We start from the raw sequence: 26680 nt of genomic DNA on the forward strand, positions 1-26680 counted from the left end.
TTCAGTATAATTTGTGGATTTTAAAAAGTATTTCAAATCATCTAAAAACCATGGGGTTCTCTTTTTATAACGATTTTTCGATCAAGATTTTAGTTCACAAAAAAGTTTACTTTTACTGTTTGATGTTCGTTAGAAGTTGAATGCAGACTCGTGATTGGACCGTTTTGCATTGCTAAGTCATTTGTTATATTTGACAATGTCACATGGCGCGATTTTCAAAGACAATTTCTCCAAAAACATATCATATCCAGTTGTGAAGGTTGCATGTAACTGCGAAACCTCTCCAAGTAGGTAAGGTCGGTGCTTAATCGTATCTGGAGTGGTTAAATACAAGACCTTTTAATCACCAGGCCAACTCTGAAACTATGGGGTTATTACTAGTGGCTAGTATAATGTTAGTTTACTTTGCTTTTTTATGTCCTTTGATGTTAATAATCTTTAAAATCAACATATATTCAACATAACCTATTTTTGCGATAATATGAAATAGCTCCTATACCCCATGGATTTCAGTCTGGATTTTTTGGCACCATCAAAGGTCTATCATAAAGAACCTATTGGTAACCATTTCATTGCTGTCGATTCTGGGTTTTTTTTCTATGAAAAGGAGATGGCCAAAAAAACACCCAGAGTCGACAGGAACTTCATATATATGATTGGATTCAGTATAATTTGTGGATTTTAAAAAGTATTTCAAATCATCTAAATACCATGGGGTTCTCTTTTTGTAACGTTTTTTCGATCAAGATTTTAGTTCACAAAAAAGTTTACTTTTACTGTTTGATGTTCGTTAGAAGTTGAATGCAGACTCGTGATTGGACCGTTTTACATTGCTAAGTCATTTGTTATATTTGACAATGTCACATGGCGCGATTTTCAAAGACAATTTCTCGAAAAACATTTCATAGCCAGTTGTGAAGGTTGCATGGAACTGCGAAACCTCTCCAAGTAGGTAAGGTCGGTGCTTAATCGTATCTGGAGTGGTTAAATACAAGACCTTTTAATCACCAGGCCAACTCTGAAACTATGGGGTTATTACTAGTGGCTTGTATAATGTTAGTTTACTTTGCTTTTTTATGCCTTGATGTTAATAATCTTTAAAATCAACATATATTCAACATAACCTATTTTTGCGATAATATGAAATAGCTCCTATACCCCATGGATTTCAGTCTGGATTTTTTGGCACCATCAAAGGTCTATCATAAAGAACCTATTGGTAACCATTTCATTGCTGTCGATTCTGGGTTTTTTTTCTATGAAAAGGAGATGGCCAAATTTTCATAGTAAAAAAACCCAAAATCGACAGCAATGAAATGCTTACCAATAGGTTCATTATGATAGACCTTTGATGGTGCCAAAAACTCCAGCCTGAAATCCATGGGGTATAGGAGCTATATCATATTTTCACAAAAATAGGTCGTTGAATTTATATTGATTTTAAAGATCATTTACATCAAGGAACATAAAAAAAAATCTATGTACACTAAGATTATACTAGCCAACAGTAATATCCCCATAGTTACTGAGATTGCCTGGTGATTAAAAGGTCTTATATTTAACCACTCCAAACACGAAAGCACCGACCTTACATACTTGGAGAGGTTTCGCAGTTATATGCAACCTTCACAACTGGCTATGAAACGTCTTTTTAAAAATTGTCTTTGAAAATCGCGCCATGTGACATTGTCAAATGTAACAAATGACTTAGCGATGCAAAACGGTCCAATCATGAGTCTGCATTCAACTTCTAATGAACATGAAACGGTAAAAGTAAACTTTTCTGTGAACTAAAATCATGATCGAAAAAACGTTATAAAAAGAGAACCCCATGGTTTTTAGATGATATGAAATACTTTTTTTAATCCTTACATTATACTGAATCCAATCGTACATATGAAGTTTCTGTCGACTCTGGGTGTTTTTTTGGCCATCTCCTTTGGCCATCTCCTTTGGCCATCTCCTTAATGATGATGAGCTAGGCTGCATAGTTGTATTTCCGTAGTCAGAAACGATAAAGAAACAGTGTTTGACATTGACAGCTATTATAGATTCGTCGATCGTGCAGCAGTGTGTGTGTTGATCGAAAATAATCGAAATAAAACAATATTGTGACAATTTATAAAACATTTTAACATGTGAGTGATGAGTTGTACGGAAAATGAAAGTGGACCTTTTGTCGTGTTCTTCTTACCAGCGGTCGTTGGCTGCCTGACGATACTTCTGGCTAGACGCTGGGCAAACTCGCAAGTTAGCAATACCTCGTCTACAGCCGTCTCTAGACGGCGAAAAATCATTAAAGACCCGCTTATCAAGCGGCCCTTGCCGCCCATAGCCTGTAAAATGATGCCGCCTGGATCTAAAAAGGCTTCTGGTGTGAACAAGAAGGTAAATAGTAACTCTGCCTGTACTGTAAGGGCTTTTTAAATTACATGGTAATTTCAAGAAGTATTTATCACTAGTACTAGTACTTTAGTTCTATAGAAGATGACGTTAAAACCTCACCAGTTTGCATAATTTACAACAATAGAAAACACAAATACAATAACAATTATGGACAAAAATACTTTGAATTCCTTGTTTGTTTTTACACATGCATAAACACACACATGTAGATCCAGTTAAACATGAGTCAGTAAGTAATATCAACATTATTTTCCCAGGGAGCACTCCCAGTACCAGATGAAGAAATGAATGGAGGTGGTAAGCGCATAGGTCGTCCAGCACGCACCCCGCCTACCACTGCTCCCACCGTGAATCTTCCCGATGTGAAGTTAGCTGAAGGGCCAGTGGCCCCCAAACATATTCCCTTCCCCTACATCCCTCAGGATGGGACCCTTCTGTTTGAAGCTATGACTTTTGTCTTCACTCTGGTAGCTACTGGCCTACAGTTCCTGAACTTGTACAGGACTGCTTGGTGGTTACCTCATTCTTATACTAATCAGGCTATGGTAAGTTTCCTAATGTATTTTTTTTATAATAATAGGAAGTAATATGGTCAGACTCCATAAGTATTATGGTCAGGCTAGTATTTTAACAAATATTTGAGGAAAAGTATTTAAGCAGTTTTCCTCCTTAATGGTATTTATTCCTTAATGTAGAATTTTGAAATTTATGCTAGTAAGAATAGAATTTATTAGCTAGGCTTTATGTCACTGCACAATAAATACATAATAGTTTTAATTTAATTATGGGCCATTCAAAGTTTACAGGCTTACAATTGAGAAACCTCAATTGTAAGCAATTTATAATTGTAACAATAATTTAAAGAAAAGATATTCAATCATGTGTATTTATCAGGTTTATATTGTTTACAGGATGTTATTCCACAAATAGTTGACATATCTAAGAAATCCTTGGTTTCTTTGTTTGTTTAGCACTTGTGACAAATAATAACTTTTATGTGTCATTGATTGATTATATAAATAGCTGAAACATTGGGTCTATATTTGTTCTGTGATAAAATCTACAAGGTCAATAGTGAATACACTAGAATGACAGTCTATGAAAAAAAAACACCAATTTTAGAAACAAACACATTTGAAGATTAAACTGAATTATCTATTTACAGATTAAATTATCTGTAATGCCAAGTCAGTCCAAATTTTTTTCCAATTTATTAAGTACATGTTGTTTTTTATGTTTACAGAATTTCTACTTGATAGATCCTCACTTGGTGGCATTTATAGTAACGATAATATCCCGTAAACTACTGCTCAGTATCTGCCTAGCCATCCTCAGATTTGTGATCGCGCCTAAACTTATTCCTCATGCTACTATTGCTGCCAGGTAAGAACTTTTATGCTCATTCTACAATATTATTCTATAATTGAAAGAAAAAAAGTATAATCGTGTATTTCAAGGACAAAATAGAACTTTTGTTGCTGTATAAAATGCAGACTAATTATTTTTGACCTTGCTAGTATTATAAATGCGAAAGCTTAAGGATGCATATATACTAAGGGTATGTATGTTTGTTACTCTTTCAAGTAAAAACTACTGGCATGAATTTTGAGGAAACTTGGCATAGCTTATTGCAAGCAATAGCCGTGCCTGCCAGCCTACTTTCTGTGTCTTCGCTGTGAAGAAGCAGTAAATTAGAAATTCTTTAACTGTTGACTGGGTAAAAAAAATATCCAAAATATAGTAATCTTGTTAATTTGTTTTCAGAATGTTTATACTGGGCGTGGTGCTCGGCGCTTTATCTTGGTGCACCTACTTTATCATGCTCAAGTATCCAATGGTGAAAATATTCTACCTGTGCTATCCGTAAGTAAAATTAATATTTTGCACGTATTTTGAAAGTTTGTGCCAGAATTATGTTCTATTCCTGAAATACTGAAACATAACTTAATTTTAAGTCTTACTTAAAGATTTTCTGAAATGAAGAGTGACTGAAAAACGAGACAGAAATTGAATCATGTGGGATATTCTATTATTCGGCATACCTGTTACATTTTATAAATACTTTTACCTATTCAGGGAAAAAATGAGGATAAAGCTAAGCAAATAAAGCAATGAAAGTGCACTATAACAAATACATTTAGGGTGGGTTGAACTATCTAACGATAACTACATATAACCAAACCACGCCACCGCCGAGTGACCAAATCGGCGATCTCTTCGGATGACAGCATCCTTAGCGAAATTGAATTAAAATGAATGTTTTTATATCCCCAGAGCTGTAATCTACTTCCTTCTCTTCGGTCTACAATCGAGTCCGTTCTTGGAGCTAAATAACGCGGACCCGCCACTCCACTGCTGCACTCACGACGCGGCACAGATACGCACAGAGGTCGAGGCGTTGAGACAAGACTTCAATGTGAGGATGAAGAAGATCATTTTCAACTCTGTGGTCGGGGCTTACTATTCGAGTTTTATACCGTGCTGTTTTGCACAGGTGAGTAAATAGAAAAAATTTGAACCAACTATCTCTATTTATTTTTGATTGTTTTTTTTTTTTAATTGTACTTTGTTTGTCCAAGCGGTCGTAAACTCTTTTTTAATTCCCATTGACTTTTGACCTTTTCGTCTTAAGACTTTCTCACTTTTTAACCGACTTCCCAAAAAGGAGGAGGTTATCAATTCGGCCGGTATGTTTTTTTTTTTTTTTTTTTTTCTATGTATGTACATCGATTACTCAGAGGTTTACAGACCGATTTAAGTGATTCTTTTTTTGTTCGACTCGGAATAGCTGCCAGTTGGTCCCATAGTCATCAGGTCAGGATCTGATGATGGAAACCCTGAGAAATCGAGGGCAACCTTCGAAAGTTGTAGGCATACATATGGTAAAAACTTGACACTCAGGTGTACGCCTAAAAGCACTATTCAACAGTGAATATTTGGAGCTGATCTGATGATGGAAACCAGAGAGGGTCGAGGGAACTCGACAACTGAATATGTAAACTACCTCGTGTTTGGGCTTAAATTATTTGTATTGACAAGACCTTTGCAACAGTGAAGGTTTGGAGCTGACCTGATGATGATGGAGACCAGAGAAAGTCGAGGGAACTCGACAACTGAATATGTAAACTACCTCGTGTTTGGGCTTAAATTATTTTTATTGACAAGACCTTTGCAACAGTGAAGGTTTGGAGCTGACCTGATGATGATGGAGACCAGAGAAAGTCGAGGGAACTCGACAACTGAATATGTAAACTACCTCGTGTTTGGGCTTAAATAATAATTTGTATTGACAAGACCTTTGCAACAGTGAAGGTTTGGAGCTGACCTGTTGATGGAGACCAGAGAAAGTCGAGGGAACTCGACAACTGAATATGTAAAATACCTCGTATTTGGACTTATATTCTTTGTATAGATGAGAACTTCCAACTTGTATGGATAGTGACAACTATTCGTATCACTGAAAAGCTTTAAATAAAAAACTTTTTTACAAAAAAATTAAACCGACTTCCCAAAACACTAAAAAGCAAAAAAAAACTATTTTTAGGTGCATCGGCCTAGAAGTCGGTGGCAAAATTAACTTAGTAACATCCATTAGACACCGACTTCTAGGCCGATGCACCTAAAAATAGTTTTTTTTTGCTTTTTAGTGTTTTGGGAAGTCGGTTTTTGTCCTCTCAAGATTTCGACGTTGCTTTCTTTGCTTCACGTTCGATTATGCCTTTCCGCACTGGCTGTCACTAAATATTGACCTTATTAATGTTTGTCCTCCGTAGTCATACCTATACTACGAAGTATACGCGGCGTCGCAGCAGACGGCGTTCGTGTGGGCGGGTCTGTTCGCGCGCTACGTGAGCCAGCTCGTGTCCGCGCACTACTGCGATGTGCCGCACCGCGCCGCCGCGCATCTCGGCCGCTGGCGACCCGACAACAACTTCACAGGTATGCTACGCGGCTACGAGAAACAAAGAAACAATTGCGCAGGAATCGTAGTCAAACACTACGCAGCTACGCGAAACAATTGCACAGGTATCGTAGTCACGTACTACGCGGCTACGAGAAACAATTGCACAGGTATCGTAGTCATACAAAATATTTGCACCGGCATCGTAGTCACGTATTATACTAAGCTGCTACGATAAACCATTGCAAAGGTATCGTAGTCACATACTACGCGGCTACACGAAACAATTGCACAGGTATCATAGTCACGTACTACGCTGCTACGCGAAACAATTGCATGGGTATCGTAGTCACATACTACGTGGCTATGCGAAACAATTGCGCAAATATCGTAGTCACGTACTATGCGGCTACGAGAAACAATTGCACAGATAACGTAGCCACATAATACGCGGCTACGCGTAACAATTGCACAGGTATCGTAGTCAAAAACACATAGGAAGTGGTGAAGGGCGGGCGTTTTGGGGGCTGTCTTTTGTAGATTTGACGTTCAAAAAGTGCTGATTTTCAGCCTACTTTGAATGATAATGATGAAAATGACTTTTGATTTTTGAAAAACACTACGCGGCTACGAGAAACAATTGCACAGATATTGTAGTCACAAAATACGCAGTGACCCGACAACAATAGCACAGGAATCCTTGTCAAATACTAGGATACCTGATATGATACTGACAACTGCACATATGGCGTAGTCACATACTATGCCACATGCGTAGTGCGTGTAAATATAATATTTTATACCCTATTTTAACTTGTATTACAGAAAGCAATGAAGTACCGACGTGGTGTGCAGACCGCATGTTCTCCCGCGGCGCCCGCGTGTCGCTGGACGGCCGCTACTACATCGCCGTCACGCCGACAGTCGCCGCCGACCCGGCTAATGTTGTGCATGGCCGGTTTCATGTACGTAGCAGTATTATAATAAATAGTGGCCTTATGTTATATATGTACAAGACCACCTTGATAAATTGATTTAAAGTTACTTTCTCTTTTTTAAATGTTAGTAGGTAAAGATCATTTTCATATCAGGATAATTGATCATCCAGATATTTATGTACACTGTGGTTATTATTCACCCCTCGGTAATGTGATTGCGAAGATATTACCGCATAAAAATGACAGTTTTGAGTCAAAACTTGAATGGTCGTACTCGACCGTGGGGATGTTGTAAGCTAAGGCATTGTTGTAAGCTATTTTTTTCCAACATTAACTAATTTCCAATTTGTTTTCCACAGACTGTGTTCGCAAACCCCTCGCTCCTGTTATGCGGGACACTATGCCTACAACTATCACTAATAGTCCTCCAACTGTGTCTACTCTTCAGTTCAATCCAGTGGCACAACTTCCTAGCAATAGTCATACTTCTCTTCATAAACTACTACACACTATTCAAAATGGTGCGAGATTACCTCGTCGCATGGAAAGTTTATAAAGCAGAAAATATGATACAAGACAAGAACGGCTCGTTACAACCAGTCTCCAATTAAGTTTCTAAGTTTTGTTTATTTATTCCTAAGGTGAATGTTGCCCGCGCACAAAATTCTTTTTCTAAATCTTGGTGCGGCCTTCTTCGCGTGTTGGGTTCGATATTTGAATTCTATTTTCTTTTTTTTTTTTAAGTAGAAATTGTGTTCGTTATATTAGATACTTTTTAGTGAAGAATACAGTAGACAAAGTAGAATTTAGTCAGTAGATCTGTGTCGTTTTTATTGAGGCAATATTTCCAGATTCTAACCAATTTCCAGATTTTTTACTTCTTAGCATATAAGTCTTCCATACTATAGCCTCTTTAGCTTGATATCTTTTCAGTAAACTTTACTATAGAATCCAATCTTTTTTACCAATATTATTTCATATCTTGGAAATTGCCCTGTCAATTATGAACATTCCATAATTAATATATGAACCCAACACAATGAAGCAAGTTGTGCTAGAACCCTGTAATTTGTTGAATATCTCATTTTTGTGTCAATTGTACTTAATATTTGTGAAGAACTGCGCTCATATATTTGGTTTCTGAACAAAGTAACAACGTTACATAGCATTGAATGTAAAATTATTATAAGACTGATGGCAATTACACCATTGCTTGCAGACCTTTGAACTCTGTCTTAGGTGAGCGATTAGTGCTATAGAATATATAGCTTTGACCATGTATAGTATTGCACGAAATGTTTGGTAACATGGGACAATGGGTTACATGTATAAAGTGCGACGTAATGTAGTAACGCCAAAATTCTATTCGAAACCAAGATAAGGCACAATATGTTACCCTGAACAATTATAAGAAAACTGAACTTGCCATAAAGGAAAGTTTTATTTTTAATTTATATTCTTACGACTTTTATAGACCCCTGAAATCTCTCAGCATCGTCTAGTCAATGGACTTGAATGTAAGTTAATTATCGATAATAAAAACTTGAATGAACAGTGGTGATATATTTTTATTTTAATATTAGTAACGTTAGTAGTAGATTAGGTAAGTTATTGATCACAAAATATAGAATAAAGCTCAGTAATAAAACCACTTGATAACAATTTTACCAAGGTCAATTATATTTATTGACAGTTTTATAGTCTATCAATGTGGTCACATGACAAATGATAAAACTGATTCAATGATTTTACGTATAAATACCAATAGTCAATAATTATAAGTCAAAGACCAAAGTTGCCTGAAATAAATGAATAAAAAAAAGTAATTTACTATCATTAAACAACAGTACATATATCTAGTTTTACAAAACCTTTAAAATCTGTTACGTAGAAACCCAAGAAGACATTTTATTGCTATCATTGATCTGTACTTTGATTTTCTTCATTTTATCTCTAACAATATCGCAGGCTTGCAATACCTCTTGATCCTTTCGTGATAGAGCATTCAATCTCACTGTATGTCTAAATTCAACGAGTGTGTCTATTAATGAGTTTGATAGTACGCTGTCTTGTGCTGACTCTTGAAGCTTCATCCCAAATCCAGTCAACATACTTGTTATATAATCAGCTATTAACACAATAGGTACTGGATAATATTCTGAAGTATCAGCTTTGATAACTCTGTTTGCGTCGCTAACTAATGACAAGAGATTATTAATACAAGTTGCAGTATTAAAATCAGATTTCAGTGCCTCAATATTAGCCTCCTCGACTTTCTGTAAATCATCCAATATCTTATCTTTGTAATCTCCATTACTCACTGCATTGTTATTGACATAAATAAATGCGTCTTTGAGGAAGAATTTAAATTTGTTTAGAACTTCTTCAGCTGTTTTCATAACTTCTGGACTGTATTCCATTGGATACCGGTAACTGGAAGTTAGGCAGGCCATCCTGAACACATCAGCACTGTACGATTCTAGTAATTCTGGTATTGTTATTGTATTTTTCAAAGATTTGGACATTTTTGTATCTCCTTTCACATGTAGGTGGCCAACATGGATCCAGTAGTTGGCCCACTGCCTTGTGTTGTGGTAAGCACATGACTGAGCTTCCTCATTCTCATGGTGTGGGAACTGAAGGTCAATGCCTCCTGCATGGAAGTCTATTTGTGACCCAAACACTTTACTGACCATTGCAGAGCATTCAATGTGCCATCCAGGCCTACCCTTTCCCCAAGGCACATCCCAAGAAGGTTCATTAGGCTTATAACCTTTCCATAAAGCAAAATCAGTTTTATTCCTCTTTTCTTCATTAGCTGCCTCACCTTCAATTTGAGGTCTTTGTAATTTACCATACGCAGGATATTTGGTTGTGTCAAAATAAACTGACCCATCCATAGTCACATAAGCCATATCTTTGTCAATAAGTTGTTGCACGAAACTTGAAATAGAGTTCATATGTTCTGATACTCTGGTAATAATTACAGGTTTCTCAATGTTTAGAGAAGACATGTCGAGCCAAAACTCGTGTTCGTATTCTTTAGCGATGTTTTGAAAGTTTGTTTTCGTTTCGAGGGCTTTTTTGATGATTTTGTCATCGATATCGGTTATTCCCATCGCCGTCACAAGTTTTATGTTGAAAAATGATTTTATGATTCGCTGGATGATGTCTAGTTTTACATAGCAGCTGGCGTGGCCTATGTGAGCAGAGTCGTATACTGTCGGTCCACAGGAATACCAAGTAGCGATGTGAGGGTCATTCAGAATCACAGGAACTTTTTGATCTGCGACACAGTTGTAAATGTACGCTCCAGTGGGATTCCCATTTGGCATCAACCATTTCGTCTCCTTATACGGTTTCAAACTACACACGTGCGAAAGTTTTCTTGAGATAACAGGGAGCACTTTCCTCATGTTTATTAAACTCTAAAGTTCATGGAAAATAGTAACTCTACTGGGGGCAATGGGCACTGAACTCAAACAACACAGCTGATAATGATAACATAACAACCTTATCAATGACAATGAACTGTCTGACAGAAACAGAAACCACAAATTCCCAGAAAAACAAAATGTTCTAGAATATGATAAAAATTACCACAAAACAATGTTCAAGTTTCTGTAACTTATTTTTTTATAAAGGTGCGCGTAAAATAATACTGATAAGAAATAGTATTAACAGTACACAGAAAATATTGATGAATAAATGCAATCCTTGGGGAAATGGAAAAACATTTTTGAGTTTTCTCTATGGTTTTCTCTGTCAGTTATTTGTCATGAACGTCAAAATATCATTTGTCATCTTGATTCTGAGTTTGAATTATGTCAACAGGGTATTGATAAACTTGAAAATCAATCTTTTATCAACAAATCAGTGAAATAATTAATAAAAATGGTTACATTTGCACCAGATGAGATCGGCTTAGCCGACAAATCACCATGCGCGGGAATTAGAGCTGATCTCAAACTGTGTTTACTCGCAAGTGATTGTTGCAAAAAGGTTAGTTCCTATCAAAACATTTTTTTACATATCGCTCAAAATTTATCCAAAGGTTATATTTAAATTGGATATTAAATAGATGAACGTTTATCCTTATTAATATGAGGATATACTTGCGTCCTAAGACGACTCACTGACTAACCCATACCTTTCCTTTATATTTCAATAAAATTTATGATATCTTGTAGAATTACTAACCATGAAATATCTATTTACAGGATAGGAAAACACCTAGAGAATGTCTAAAAGATGGAACGATTCCAGACGAATGTATTCAGCTGAGGCAAAGCTTCTTTGAATGTAAAAGATCTCTAGTAAGTTGACTCAGAAATATTTTTTATTAAAAAAAAATAATAATCTCAATTCATTCGCGTATATCTGCGCACCGTCATACAATGGGTTAAATCAGCGGTTCCCGAATTCTTTTGGCTTCGGAACCCTTTTCGTTTCACCATTTTCCGGCGGAACCTTAGCTTAAGTAAGAAGTAAACTAAAGACGTAAATACACTTAGGTATGGCTCGTGCCGCGTGGTAGGTGGCGCACCAAATGATGGTTAGAGACATATTCAGTATACTCAGGCGTAGCATAGCTATCTGCCACACGGGCCAGAAAACAATTTAGCCGCCCTTGACTTTGTGTATTATGTGAATAGTTTTCAGTTTGAAGACTAACAAAGTAAACGCAAAAAGAAATAGATTGGGTTTGTACAGGTGCGAGGCGAGCGAGCGCGATTTTTTTTAATTAAAAGAAGAAGTTCCAAGCACCCGCTAGCATTGAAAGACATTCAGTAGTAGCCGGTATCGCGAGCGAAGCGAGCGTGATTTTTTTTTAGTTTAAGTACCTACACAAAATAAACAAAACCACCGTAAATTAATAAGGTCCCAAAAAGTACAATATCCACACAAAAAAGCAAATGCAAATGAATAAGCAGCTAGCGAAGAAAGCGCTATTGCTTTTTCTGAACCAGAGGAATAAAAAATAAACATTAAAGGAAACCTCGACGGAAGAGCGCGATTTTTTTCGGTGTTGGATACTTGAGCAATTAAACGAACGTAAAAGCTTCACATGTAACATGGAGTCGCGAGCGAAGCGAGCGCGAAATTTTCGGATTCGTGGAGGTGCAAAAATTGGAAATAATGTCACACTTTGATTCATGGTAAAAATAGCCACTGGGAATACTCGTATGCCGTGTCATTTCACGTCCTGTCAAATGTATGAAAACGTATAATCCTGGCGATGAAATAAGCCCAAAAAATGCGGTGATTTTTGGCCGACTCGCTACCTACTTTTGCCGATTGCCGAAGACCTGGAGGTATTAAGTTAATCTACAATTTAAATCTACTAAAAAACGGAATTAAATTATCTGCTGCCGTGGCCTTCCCACGCCACTTGTCGCGAAAGTACGAGACTTACACTCCCGAGTGGTACCCACCTACATGGTGCCTAAATGGAATTTTGGAATGCAATATTTAAAACAATTTAATTGAAAATGAATAATAATTTAATATTGTCAAAAGTGAAACGATTTATCATATGGAAATCTTGAATTTTCCACGGAACCCCTGAGGGCCTGTCACGGAACCTCAGGGTTCCGCGGAACCCCATTTGGGAACCGCTGGGTTAAATTACAGTGTTTACAAGATCATTCTAGTCTCTGAATTTTATCATAATTATATTCCATTTTACATGATGAGCCTGTATTATCTGTTTAGCCATATCAAGATCATTCTAGTCTCTGAATTTTATCATAATTATATTCCATTTTACATGATGAGCCTGTATTATCTGTTTAGCCATATTGTTTTTTACCACCTTGATACATTATTATGTAGGATTAAAAGCATCCTGGATTAGCCACTAGCCAGAGTATAAACTGCTGTTTATTAGTTACTAGTCACCCGCTCTGGCTTTGCACGGGATATCAGTATTTCCCCTCAGTTTAATAGATGTTATTATACCTATATACGTATAAGCCTCCCTCTTCAATCACTCTATCTATTAAAAAAACCGCATAAACATCAAATTGATTTCTGACACTTACGCGAATATTAGACATTTAAATAAAACTACTTTTACGGATTTTATCGCGTTATATTAATATTATTTAATCCCGACGTTTCGGATCCTTTACAGCATCCATGGTCACGGGCAGACTAAGGTGTTGGTCGTCTTGATATATTAGTTACAAACAGCTACCCTACATTTTGTTGATTATTATTGACAATCCGATTCACGCAAAACGAGCTCACTGTATCCTAAGGTCGAGCAGTTGTAGGCTTGGATTTTGATTTAATAGTTTCTATGATGGGATTCCAAGCAGGTGGTATGCACCAGCCATCTTCTCTATTGAAATTTGGATGTTTTTTAATTTCAATAGCCTCGCGAATCATCCTAGGTAGGAATCGGTTTTCTCTTGCAAGGACTTGTGGTTTATCAAATCTGATGTAATGCTGGGCCTTGTCTAGTGTGTGTTAACAAACTGCTGACTGTCTGGAACGGCGGTGTTTGACATCGGCGATGTGTTCTTTTACGCGGGTCCCTATGCTTCTTTTAGTTTGGCCTATGTAAGAGAGACCACAATCACATTCAAGCTTGTATACACCCGCATCTTGTAGAGGTATGTGACACTTGACAGGTGGTAAGAATTGACTGATCTTCTTCAGCGGCTTGAAGTAGGTTTTGATTGAAGCTCGCTTCAAGATGTAGCCAATCTTGTCTGTGACTCCTCTTATGTATGGAAGAACAGCAGGTAGACGCTCAACTGTGGCTGGTTTCACGCGGGTTCTGCGACGAGGGCGCGGTACTCGGAGCTTGTTGTCGTGCAGTACTTGCTTAACATGTTGAAGCTCAGCACCCAGGTGTTGTTCATCGCAGATCCCACGTGCTCTCTGAAACAATGATTTACCAACGGTAGATAACTGTGTTGGGTGGTGGTGGGACTCACCATGAAAGTATTTGTCTGTATGGGTTTTCTTCCGATACACAGTGTGACTCAAGGTGTTATTAGGGTTACGGATAACCAAAACATCTAAGAAAGCTAAGGAGTTGTTTGCCTCTGACTCCATAGTGAATTGAATTTTGGGGTTTATGGAGTTAAGATGATTTAAAAATGCTGTGACTTTGTCAGATGGTAGTATTGTGAAAGTATCATCTACGTACCGCTTGTAGAATTTGGGTGTTACGGGTGCAGACTGCAGGGCTCGCTCCTCAAAATCCTCCATGAAGATGTCAGCAACAATGGGAGATACTGGGGAGCCCATTGCTACACCATCCACTTGCGTGTAGAAGTGATTATTCCACAGTAAATAGCCAGATGTTAGGCAATGTTTTAACAGTTCAGCATATTCAGTAGGCATGTTATTCTCTGCTAGTTTCTTAGACACAATCTTGATGCAGTCTTCAACGGGTAAGCATGTAAACAATGACTGAACATCAAAACTGACCATAGTTTCATTGTCAGCTAGTTGTAGGTGTTTTATTTCACTGACTAAATAGTACGAGTCCTTTACATATGCTGCTGTGTTTCCTCTCAATGGTGAAAGTACTTTAGCCAGATGTTGAGCCAATCTGTAGGTTGGTGAGTCGATTTGGCTGACTATTGGTCGTAGACCCCACAACAAAAACATTGAAATCAACTAGTGATTTGATAAAAAAGTACTCCGAAACATTGAATCTAGACGTAAAATACCTAGTTCCTAGCTGCGCAAAACCACCAAAGCTGTATGGGCTACCGAAGATACACAAACCTAATGCTCCGCTGCGACCAATAGTCAGCCAAATCGACTCACCAACCTACAGATTGGCTCAACATCTGGCTAAAGTACTTTCACCATTGAGAGGAAACACAGCAGCATATGTAAAGGACTCGTACTATTTTGTCAGTGAAATAAAACACCTACAACTAGCTGACAATGAAACTATGGTCAGTTTTGATGTTCAGTCATTGTTTACATGCTTACCCGTTGAAGACTGCATCAAGATTGTGTCTAAGAAACTAGCAGAGAATAACATGCCTACTGAATATGCTGAACTGTTAAAACATTGCCTAACATCTGGCTATTTACTGTGGAATAATCACTTCTGTTCGGAAACCTCTAGAACATAGGAACGACGTCGATGGAGGCGCCACCGGCGATGGCATCGGAGGGGGGACAGCGCGGCGCGGGGGGCAGCCACGTACGAGGATCGCGGGCCGCTCACACACCTTACCGATCAGCTGTGAAAATTGTACGCGTCGCGCGCCGTTTAATTATAATTTGTTACAAATCATCCGTTGGAATAAACCAGTACCTATATTTCGGAAACAGCCTCAGTCATTTCTACAGCCCAAGAATTCTCCCTAACAAAGTGGTCCTTCGCAAGAAAGAAAAAACAACGGAGGCAGGCGTGCAGTGACGCGTGCGTGGCGATTTTGCAGCGCAGGAAAAAACCAACGTGGCGCACACGTCTCCAAGAAATATATCGACGAGAACGGATAACTGTGGCTACGGATCGGTAAATAGTGTGTCGTTCCAATTAATCATTGCCCTTTATCACTTCTTAAATTCTTCCCGCTTTGTTGGCCATTTAAATCTGTTCCATTTTTTTTCCCCATATTTATTAGTCATCGCATTCATTTCGTTGCACATATTTCAAGCCTGGTTATCGCTCAAGCCTATTATTGTAGGTGCATCGCTGCATAATTAGTAGCAGGCAAAAATAAGAAACCTGTTTACACGGATACGTGTTAGCTTGACCGCTAATTCACTCAAGGTCAACATCTGTCGCTTTGCAATTTATTCAACGCAGTGCTTGCTCATTAGTTACGAATTAACGTAATTATTATTTATTTGAATAATGGACTCTAAACTTAAAGAATTAGTTAAGAAACGTGCAAGCTGTAAAGCTAAACTTACGCTTTTCAGCAATTATTTAAATGTAGTCCTTTCTTGTTCACGATTAAGTGATTTACAAGTAACAGAACTGGAAACCCGACTTGATAAAATGGATTTATTATACAATGACTATGATAAAATACAGGGGGATATCGAGCTGCTGATGGAGGACTCCGCCGAGGCATTGGCTGATCGCGAAGCCTTTCAAAACCAATACTTCTCCTTGGTGTCATCGGCGCGCGAGGTGCGACGTCAGCATAGCGAGCGAAGAGCCAGCGTGTTGGTGAGTTCCGTACAAGCTTCAGATAATAATGACGCCACACAGTCGAAACATAGTGTTGTGAAATTACCACAGATTAGTTTACCACATTTTGATGGAAGCTATCAGCATTGGCTCGAGTTTAGAGACACGTTTGATTCTCTTATACACAAGAACACATTGTTGGATGACATAAGTAAATTTCATTATCTGAGGTCCTCGTTAAAGGGTGCTGCTGCCTTAATTATTAGAAGCTTGGATTTTAATTCTGGTAACTACAGCATCGCCTGGGATTTATTGACGAAACGTTACAATAATAATCGTCTTTTGGTAAATAATCATGTTCAATCGTTATTTAATGTCGATCAAATAGAAAAGGAGTCCAGTAAAGCAGTACGTCATTTAGTCGATAGTACTACAAAAAATCTCAGAGCTTTAACAATTTTAGGACAACCGACGCAGCACTGGGACACCTTAATTATTTATATAATGGCTCACAAATTAGATACTAAAACTTACGTTCATTGGGAAGAATTTAGAAATACGTTATCCGAGGCACCTACATTGTCTAAATTTTTAACTTTTTTAAATAACAGGGCAGACTTGTTGGAATCAGTTGAGGACTCTGAAGCTATTAAAAACAAGACCTCAAACAATAAATCAAATAAGCAAAAAAGTTTTGCCATAACATCAACTGATAATAATAATATTTCAAATAAGGTTTCGAGCTCAAATTGTCCAATGTGCAAACAAAGTCATGTTTTATTTAAGTGTGATAGTTTTCGAAAACTGACGTCAGATGTTCGTAATCAGAAGGCTAAAGAATACAAGGTTTGTCTTAACTGTTTAAACCCGGGCCATTCCGAACAAAAATGCAAATTGTGGGCTCGGTGCAAGTATTGTAAGGCAAAACATAATACACTGTTACACGTAGACAAAGACAGCGAGCCGACTACCAGTAGTCAAATAACAGATAATGTTACTTTAACTGCCAAAGCTATACAGAATACTACTTCGTCCACCGTATTGCTTTCCACAGCGAGGGTGAAGGTGCGCGACAGCAGCGGCCGCAGCCACGTAGCGAGGGTGCTGCTGGACAACGGCAGTACCGCAAACTTTATAACTGAGGAGCTGTGTGGTAAGCTGGGTTCACTTAAACGTAACGTAAACTCCAGAATAACGGGTATTAACCAGCAAACTTGTAAAAGCACACAGTCTTGTTCCTTAACCTTAGAATCTTACTCGGGTAAATTTAAAACAACAATTGATTGTTTAGTATTACCAGAGATAACCAAATCATTACCATCGACATTAATTGATATAAGTACTATTCCACTTCCATCAGGCATCTGTCTAGCTGACCCTCACTATTATAAACCGTCAAGCGTAGACATTTTACTAGGTGCTGAACAGTTCTGGAATATTTTAGGTACTAACACAATAAATCTAGGCAAATGTCAACCTAGGTTATACGAATCTAAATTAGGATGGCTTATTTCTGGGTTTATTGCGCAACCTAGTCCATCCCGTGACCAACCAGTGTGTAATTTTGTGCAGGAAATAAAACCTGAACTCACTCGGTTTTGGGAACTAGATTCAATATCAGAAAAACATTCGTTGTCAGCCGAGGAACGTGCATGTGAGGAACATTTTTTACGCACTACTACTCGTGGCGAAGACGGGCGTTTTATTGTTAAAATGCCATTTAAACAGTCACCAGATGTTTTAGGTGACTCATACCAAATGGCGAAAGTTCGATTTCTTTCGCTCGAACGTAGGTTTGAACGTGATCCCTTATTCAAAGGTAGGTATATCGATTTTATGCACGAGTACTTGCAATTAGGGCATATGTCTGAAGTTAGTAACTCAAATGATAACATAAGTTACTATTTACCACATCACGGTGTTACGCGCGAGCAAAGTACTACAACTAAATTAAGAGTTGTCTTTGACGCGTCAGCTGTGACGACTTCAGGTATTTCTTTAAATCACCTACAAATGATCGGTCCGACTGTACAGGACGATCTTTATTCTATTTTACTTCGTTTTCGAAAACATAGATACGTTGTATCAGGAGATGTAGAGAAAATGTATAGAGCTATAGATTTAAATAAACCTCAACGCTCTTTACAAAAAATCCTATTTAGATTTAATCAACATGAACCGCTTAAAACCTTTGTTCTTAATACAGTTACTTATGGCACCGCTTCGGCACCATACTTAGCGACAAAGGCACTCGTAAGTCTCGCTTCACAGGCGTCTAATGATGACGTAAAGCAAGCTATACAACGGGACATGTACGTTGATGATTATTTGGGAGGCAGTGACACTGAGTCAGCAACCATACTGTTATGCAAGGAGGTGAGTTCGATTTTAGCATCAGCTCAATTCAAATTAAGAAAATGGCAATCTAATAGCCCACAAGTGATGAAGGCTATGTTGTCATCCCTTGATCAGAATGATAATAACATTCTGGATTTAAATCGTAATCAATCTCATAACACTGCTAAAGTATTGGGCTTAAACTGGGTTCGCGATTTAGATCAGTTAACTTTTTCTATAAATCTACCTCCAACTAATAAAATAACTAAACGTTACATTTTATCTTGCATTAGTCAAATCTTTGACCCATTAGGGCTAGTAGGGCCGTGTGTCGTATTGGCAAAGATAACAATGCAAAAATTATGGTTAGAAAAATGTTCGTGGGACGAACCGGTTTCTCGTGACACTCAAGAATGTTGGTCGTCATTCGTCACTACGTTATCGTGTTTGAATAATTTAAACATACCACGGCATGCATTTAGTGTTAATCATAAAATAATTGAGTTGCACATTTTTACAGATGCATCCGAGTGTGCCTATGGGGCATGTGTGTACGTTCGTTGCCTAAATAATGATGATACTATAACCGTTCACCTTTTAACTTCGAAAAATAAGGTAGCTCCCATTAAACATACAACCATACCCCGTCTTGAACTGTGCGGGGCCTTGTTGGGAGCAAGACTGAGTGCAAAGGTAGTAGACTCACTAACTATTAAAATAAATAAGTGTTATTATTGGTGTGATTCGACGATAGTTCTCTGTTGGTTATCTGCATCGCCGAATAAATTAAAGCCTTTTGTTCGTAACCGTGTCAGTGAGATACAAGAAAGTACCGGGGAAAATTCTTGGAGATACGTGTCGTCGAAAGAGAACCCGGCCGACTTCATATCTCGCGGGCTGAGGGCCGATCAAATCGGCACCTGTAAATTGTGGTGGTCGGGCCCAGAGTTTTTAAAATTAGGCGAAGATCGTTGGCCTAAAATGCCAAATACGGGTTCTAATTCCGACATACCTGAATTTAAAGTTCATTTAGTAGATAACTGTCAATCAACTCAATCAGTTATCAGTCGTTTGATTAGTAATAAATCTAACATAAACAAATTAAAACGTATTTTCGCTTATGTACTTAGGTTCATTTTTAATTTAAAAAATCCTAACAGCAGGTTGTGTGGTCATTTATCCTGTGATGAATTAAATGAAGCATGTACTGTTATGTTACGTTTTAGTCAAATGGAAATGTTTTCTGACGAATACAAAACACTTAGTTTAAAAAGGCCACTATCCAGCAAAAATAGGCTTGCTTCACTGTCTCCATTTATGGATGATCGAGGTGTAATTCGCGTAGGTGGCAGGTTAGATAACGCTAACTACAGTTACGACACAAAACATCCAATATTGCTAGATAGTAAACATCACATTACGAAAATATTATTTCGTTGTGAACATCTTAAGCTTATGCATGCAGGGCCACAACTTCTTTTATCACACATTCGTCAAACTTACTGGCCTTTAGGAGGTAGAAATTTATCTAAAGGTACATTCAGAGAATGTGTCAAATGTTTCAGATTTAGGTGTCAAGCGGTGCAACCAGTCATGGGTCAGCTACCACGCACGAGGACACAGCTTGAATTTCCGTTTTATAATTGTAGTGTCGACTACGCCGGACCAATGCTGATAGCTGACCGTAAAGGCAGAGGTGCCAGACTCATTAAATCCTATATCTGTGTGTTCGTCTGTTTGGCAGTAAAGGCTGTTCATCTGGAGCTTGTGACGGATCTCACCAAAGACGCCTATCTTGCCGCGTTAAAGAGATTCGTTGCTCGTCGGGGTAAACCACACAGTATCCTCTCTGATAACGGCACAGCTTTTGTGGGCGTATTTAATGAGCTTGCACAATTCTTGGCTAATTCAAATTTAGAAACCTATTTTGCACAAGAAGCGATAAAGTTTAGCTTTACTCCTCCTTATAGTCCACATTTTAATGGTATAACAGAGGCCGCCGTTAAGTCTACAAAAAGACACTTAAAAACCATTGTTCATTCTTCTCATCTAACATATGAGGAGATGAACACATACCTAGTCCAAATTGAGGCTATATTAAATTCCCGTCCCCTTGTTGCTCTTTCTTCGTCTCCTGACGACCTTACCGCTCTCACTCCTTCGCACTTTTTAATTGGACGACCGCTAATATCCGTTTCTCAGCCGCAGGTACACTCCGTCAACATCACTCGATTGGACCGCTACAAAAGAATTGAGCATCTACGGCAACACTTTTGGAACCGATTCAGTCATGAATATGTTGTCATGTTGCAGCAGAGAACCAGATGGCATGCGTCCACAGGCGAAATTAAGCTGAATCAGTTAGTTCTGATCAGAGAGAAAACGCAACCACCACTACATTGGCTATTAGGCCGTATCGTCAAGGTGTTTCCTGGTGCTGACGGCATCACGAGGGTGGCGGAAATCAAAACCAAGAAGGGCAACATCACAAGGGCCTTCAACAACATATGTCCTTTACCTATTGAAGACGATGTTTCAACCCGGGCAGGATGTTCGGAAACCTCTAGAACATAGGAACGACGTCGATGGAGGCGCCACCGGCGATGGCATCGGAGGGGGGACAGCGCGGCGCGGGGGGCAGCCACGTACGAGGATCGCGGGCCGCTCACACACCTTACCGATCAGCTGTGAAAATTGTACGCGTCGCGCGCCGTTTAATTATAATTTGTTACAAATCATCCGTTGGAATAAACCAGTACCTATATTTCGGAAACAGCCTCAGTCATTTCTACAGCCCAAGAATTCTCCCTAACAACTTCTACACGCAAGTGGATGGTGTAGCAATGGGCTCCCCAGTATCTCCCATTGTTGCTGATATCTTCATGGAGGATTTTGAGGAGCGAGCCCTGCAGTCTGCACCCGTAACACCCAAATTCTACAAGCGGTACGTAGATGATACTTTCACAATACTACCATCTGACAAAGTCACAGCATTTTTAAATCATCTTAACTCCATAAACCCCAAAATTCAATTCACTATGGAGTCAGAGGCAAACAACTCCTTAGCTTTCTTAGATGTTTTGGTTATCCGTAACCCTAATAACACCTTGAGTCACACTGTGTATCGGAAGAAAACCCATACAGACAAATACTTTCATGGTGAGTCCCACCACCACCCAACACAGTTATCTACCGTTGGTAAATCATTGTTTCAGAGAGCACGTGGGATCTGCGATGAACAACACCTGGGTGCTGAGCTTCAACATGTTAAGCAAGTACTGCACGACAACAAGCTCCGAGTACCGCGCCCTCGTCGCAGAACCCGCGTGAAACCAGCCACAGTTGAGCGTCTACCTGCTGTTCTTCCATACATAAGAGGAGTCACAGACAAGATTGGCTACATCTTGAAGCGAGCTTCAATCAAAACCTACTTCAAGCCGCTGAAGAAGATCAGTCAATTCTTACCACCTGTCAAGTGTCACATACCTCTACAAGATGCGGGTGTATACAAGCTTGAATGTGATTGTGGTCTCTCTTACATAGGCCAAACTAAAAGAAGCATAGGGACCCGCGTAAAAGAACACATCGCCGATGTCAAACACCGCCGTTCCAGACAGTCAGCAGTTTGTGAACACACACTAGACAAGGCCCAGCATTACATCAGATTTGATAAACCACAAGTCCTTGCAAGAGAAAACCGATTCCTACCTAGGATGATTCGCGAGGCTATTGAAATTAAAAAAACATCCAAATTTCAATAGAGAAGATGGCTGGTGCATACCACCTGCTTGGAATCCCATCATAGAAACTATTAAATCAAAATCCAAGCCTACAACTGCTCGACCTTAGGATACAGTGAGCTCGTTTTGCGTGAATCGGATTGTCAATAATAATCAACAAAATGTAGGGTAGCTGTTTGTAACTAATATATCAAGACGACCAACACCTTAGTCTGCCCGTGACCATGGATGCTGTAAAGGATCCGAAACGTCGGGATTAAATAATATTAATATAACGCGATAAAATCCGTAAAAGTAGTTTTATTTAAACGCATAAACATCAGTTGTAATGTTTTGAATATTTAAGCATACAAAGGGACATAGGGACAGAAAAAGTGACTTGGTTTAATAGTATGTAGTAAAGACAAAGTTCACCATGTGTGTTCAGACTGAATGTGAAAATTCAGGTGTACTTGAGTTTTTGTTAAACTTTTTTTAATGTCTGTTTTCAGCTGGACAACAGAAGAAGGTTTCGAGGTCACAAAGGTTACTGATGTATGTACCTTAGGAGTTATTCTTTAATAGAGAGGAATAGTTTGTTTAATTTTATGAATGTATAAAGTATTAAATAATAATTTGTTTAATAAAACTTGACTGTTGACTTGGATGTTTTAATGATTGTGTACAAGTACAAAGTTGTATAATTTAAATTAAGTATACACCTCCTTTATAAGCTACCTTAGTCATGTATCTTTTAGACAGATTGAAATATGAACTTTTATCAACATATTTCCAAATTCGATAGTTCATTTCTTCCAAGAAAATAGTGTTCCATTTCTGCCATATTGAGGGATTAGGGGAGATTAGGGAAAAATAAACACAACATTTAATTTCAATTTTATTATAAAAATAATTGAAATTTAATTAAATTCTCTATACATTCTACAGAGCTTAGCCAGCACTCTAGCTTTTCAAGCCAAACATTAATTATTTTAAATTGCTTTTATTACAATAATACAATCGTTTTAAACATAGTTGAATTTAAATAGTTCTTAAAAATAGTGATGCCAATTTTTTATTGGGTCAGGTCACCCTTAACTTTTCAAAATATTGTGTCTAGGTAATTTTTTAATTGATAAGCAAGTAGGGTTTTAGAAGGTATCTGTAAAAAAATAAATAAAATGCCCTTTGATGGAATCATCTGTATGATGTGTATAGTCCACCCATTTTTTATTTCAAAATGCTTCTACAGAGAGTTTCCAAGGTATTACAAAAATAAGTAAGCATATTCGTAATAATACTATGTAGTTTTTAAATAGCAATTTAATTAATTGTTTTTTTATTTATTAATTGCAAAAGTTAGATTTTTGGTACCACACAACCCGAACATGTCAACTCCTTATAATAATCCTATTAATTATTATTAATTTAATTTATTAAGCCTTATAAAATTGCATTAAACACTAACTATAATACTCTAAGATGAGATAACCTACTTCTAACGAATTGGTGTTTTCGAAATTTTTAAACTTTAATTGAAAAATATTTGCATAGGTAGGATTAAGTTGGCAAAATCTATAGATAAGTACGTTATTATTAAAAATATAACTTAGTATCTACTAAAGTAAATAAGTGGTTAATTTAACAGTGTTATTTAAATTCTTTATATGCAAGCTTTGTTTTATTGCTAACTACAAATTGACTAGACTTAGCACCATAGCAAAATAACATCTTGTAATGACTAGAAATAAATAAAAAAAATATGTTTGGAACATATTCCTTTTTCAAAAATACTCACATTTAATAAAAAAAATGAATATACCATCGTGGGTTAAAATTAAATTCGATAAAACACTCTTTAATTTAACCTGCATGCAATAGTCTATGCTATGCCATGCTGTTTTGCTCATTCTGAAAAATAAGATTTCTTTGAACATAATTTCATTCTGTTTCTAATGCCTAATTATAGTATTATTATATTAGAAACGAATATTCTTTATTCTAGATATATTAAAAAAGCATAAATTAATTACAATGTATTTATTTGCTAGAACAGTATTTTAATTTTTTAATACAATCTTATTGATGCTTCTCAAGCAGACAACTATGCTTATACTCTGTGCTTTTCACCTAATTTAATCATTAATGAATCACAATATCGGGTAGGCTTTTTGGTCTTTTAAATTATTGTAACTATAATAGGTATACATAAATATTTATATTGCTGTGATTAAGGTTTGGTAGTAATGTCTGCTACAAAAGTTCATGAATAAAATCAAAATTACAAAATACCTAAATAGGTACTGTTATCTGTTATGAGTAACTGACACAATTACCAAAGAATATATTCTGTACATCAGAGAATTATAAAATTGCCCTGATACAACTTTTGCATTTGACATTTTTGTGTTCAATATTTTGTAATTTTGGATTATGATACTGGACTTTTGGTCCTAACTACATTATTTTTTCAGCATACTTAAATGAAAGTATATAAAATGAAATAGGCTCTATTTCGATGACCAATTTCAAAAAGCTTGTATGTAGGTATCATTTTTTGCTATTGAAGTACCGTGTCTGATGTAGCTTTATTGTTTAGGTATCGTATGTATTTACATACTTTTTTATCTGTTCGCTCTAACTTTAGGTACTTGTCATATTTTAAACTAAGCTTAGTCTGTGCATCAAGCTATGATATTACAAATCTAGTTATTTCGTAAAGATTAAGAACAATAAATCTACATATTTTATGACACAAATTGGCCACTCTTCTTTATATAAGCTTCTGAATGTTTATTATTTCACCGCAGTATAATTTTATAATAATTCGTAGGAACTAAAATGTCAAATATTTCGTTAACATTCAAATAAAAGAATCTAAATCGTTTCATAATTCTTGATCAGGATTATAATTATTTATTTCGTGGAGAGTAGTAATGAATATTTAGCATTTTTAACATTATTGTGCGTTTCTAAGTAAATTAGCAACAGGTCTATTTATTTAAGGTAAACTATTATTTGTTACGTGAGCATCACAATTTAATTATTTCTAATTTAGTAAGAATATGAAACAGTGAAGTACAGTTGGCAATGGCTATTAACATTATCGATTGAACATCTTGCGATATTAATGATATGTATCTCGAGATATGTTAGAAAAATTGAAAAACTCGAAAAATAAATTGTATCTTTAGGCAAAAATAGAAAAGGGAGTTTTGAGCTGTCGTTAACTTTCTATTCTTAATCTCGGTATCAATCGAACTGTTTAGTACATTACGTAGGTACGCCGTAATTTGGAAGACTTTACACAAATATAACAAAATATTGTCAAGTCATGTACCTACTTAATTAATCATTTATCTAAACAAGTGACTTGAAGTGTCTTGTAGTAGATCATATCAAAAGTATAGTGGGAGGTTGAGAAAAATGGCGGCTACAGAAAAGATTCACTCGGTTTTTTTTTATTAATATTAAATTTCTTAAATCTAAATGAAGAACACTTCGGCTCGACTCGCCTGTACCCAGTCAAACGTCCACCATTTAAGATAGTCTTAAATGTAATATTAATAGGTACTTTGGTCCGTTTTGTTCACGTGTGCTGTTTGTGACCAAATTTGACGAGACATCTTTAGATTGACTTTAATATAGAGATCCAATCTTAATTTGGGCAATGAATTTGGGAAGTTTTCACAGTTTCTATTAGTCTGAACACGATAACTGCAAGAATATCTACTTTTCCAGATAATTGGCATTACGACAAGGTTGTGTCTGTCTTTTCAATCTCACATATTCTGTTTTCTACCATACAAACTTGACCGTAAGGATCATCATTCTTTCCCCACCCAAACTCATTACCCAAGAAAACTAAACTAGGCACCTAACCTATGATGTCTCCAAATTACAATACAACACACTCAAGGCCATCTAAGGCCCAGTCCCTCTACTAGAACGTCTGTATAGGCCTGTAAAGCCCCGTGTATCCACATAGGCGCGCCCTTAACGCCGTCACCAGCATCGCAGCTCCCGATAGATCGTCCATTAGGTTGGCACACTCGCAGACCAGGAGATACATCTTGTCTCCGTGGGCAGCTACAGACTTATGGAGAGCTATCTTCCTCATGCCCACCGTGTGGGGTAAATGACGGTATAGCATTCGGGCCCCGGTCCAGTACAGCCAGTTCCTCTCGAAGCGCTCGCCGTCGTCGCCTTCGAAGACCTGGAAATGAAGAAGGCTTTGGGTAAGTACGGAGTTAATTAC

General features: G+C 37.4%; 5 protein-coding genes across 8 annotated transcripts in view; 3 read left to right on the plus strand and 2 right to left on the minus strand.

Moving 5' to 3' along the window:
• Nucleotides 1–2035: 2035 nt before the first annotated feature.
• On the plus strand, nt 2036–8799 carry LOC124634016 (transmembrane protein 39A). Its single transcript, XM_047169412.1, has 8 exons — nt 2036–2388; nt 2664–2951; nt 3650–3789; nt 4171–4269; nt 4681–4900; nt 6180–6345; nt 7133–7272; nt 7605–8799. Exons 1-8 carry the CDS (start codon nt 2146–2148, stop codon nt 7854–7856), a joined length of 1548 nt encoding a protein of 515 aa, XP_047025368.1. The 5' UTR covers nt 2036–2145; the 3' UTR covers nt 7857–8799.
• On the minus strand, nt 8794–10801 carry LOC124634017 (cysteine--tRNA ligase, mitochondrial). The gene has a single exon (XM_047169413.1). The coding sequence runs from the start codon at nt 10659–10661 to the stop codon at nt 9129–9131; it is 1533 nt and encodes a 510-aa protein (XP_047025369.1). The 5' UTR covers nt 10662–10801; the 3' UTR covers nt 8794–9128.
• Nucleotides 10802–10817: 16 nt separating this feature from the next.
• LOC124634022 (cytochrome c oxidase assembly factor 5) lies at nt 10818–23083 on the plus strand. Its single transcript, XM_047169421.1, has 3 exons — nt 10818–11247; nt 11466–11561; nt 22935–23083. The coding sequence occupies exons 1-3, from the start codon at nt 11140–11142 to the stop codon at nt 22974–22976; spliced, it is 246 nt and encodes an 81-aa protein (XP_047025377.1). The 5' UTR covers nt 10818–11139; the 3' UTR covers nt 22977–23083.
• Nucleotides 15505–21419, plus strand: LOC124634018. 2 transcript variants are annotated; one of them, XM_047169414.1, is made up of 2 exons: nt 15505–17519; nt 21017–21419. In XM_047169414.1, the coding sequence occupies exons 1-2, from the start codon at nt 16085–16087 to the stop codon at nt 21052–21054; spliced, it is 1473 nt and encodes a 490-aa protein (XP_047025370.1). In that variant the 5' UTR covers nt 15505–16084; the 3' UTR covers nt 21055–21419. The 2 variants fall into 2 exon arrangements, with proteins under 2 accessions (XP_047025370.1, XP_047025371.1); XM_047169415.1 differs by having other exon boundaries at nt 15505–16405.
• A 224-nt stretch (nt 23084–23307) lies between the features above and the next one.
• The window catches only part of LOC124634019, a 111463-nt gene continuing 108090 nt past the window's right edge, over nt 23308–26680 (minus strand). For all 3 annotated transcript variants that reach the window (XM_047169418.1, XM_047169417.1, XM_047169416.1), the window contains one exon: nt 23308–26638. In XM_047169418.1, the coding sequence (XP_047025374.1) occupies nt 26366–26638 (273 nt within the window). In that variant the 3' untranslated portion in view covers nt 23308–26365. The remainder of the gene's footprint in view (nt 26639–26680) is intronic.

The sequence above is a fragment of the Helicoverpa zea genome, chromosome 10, assembly GCF_022581195.2.
Source record: "Helicoverpa zea isolate HzStark_Cry1AcR chromosome 10, ilHelZeax1.1, whole genome shotgun sequence".
Taxonomy (NCBI): Eukaryota; Metazoa; Arthropoda; class Insecta; order Lepidoptera; family Noctuidae; genus Helicoverpa; species Helicoverpa zea.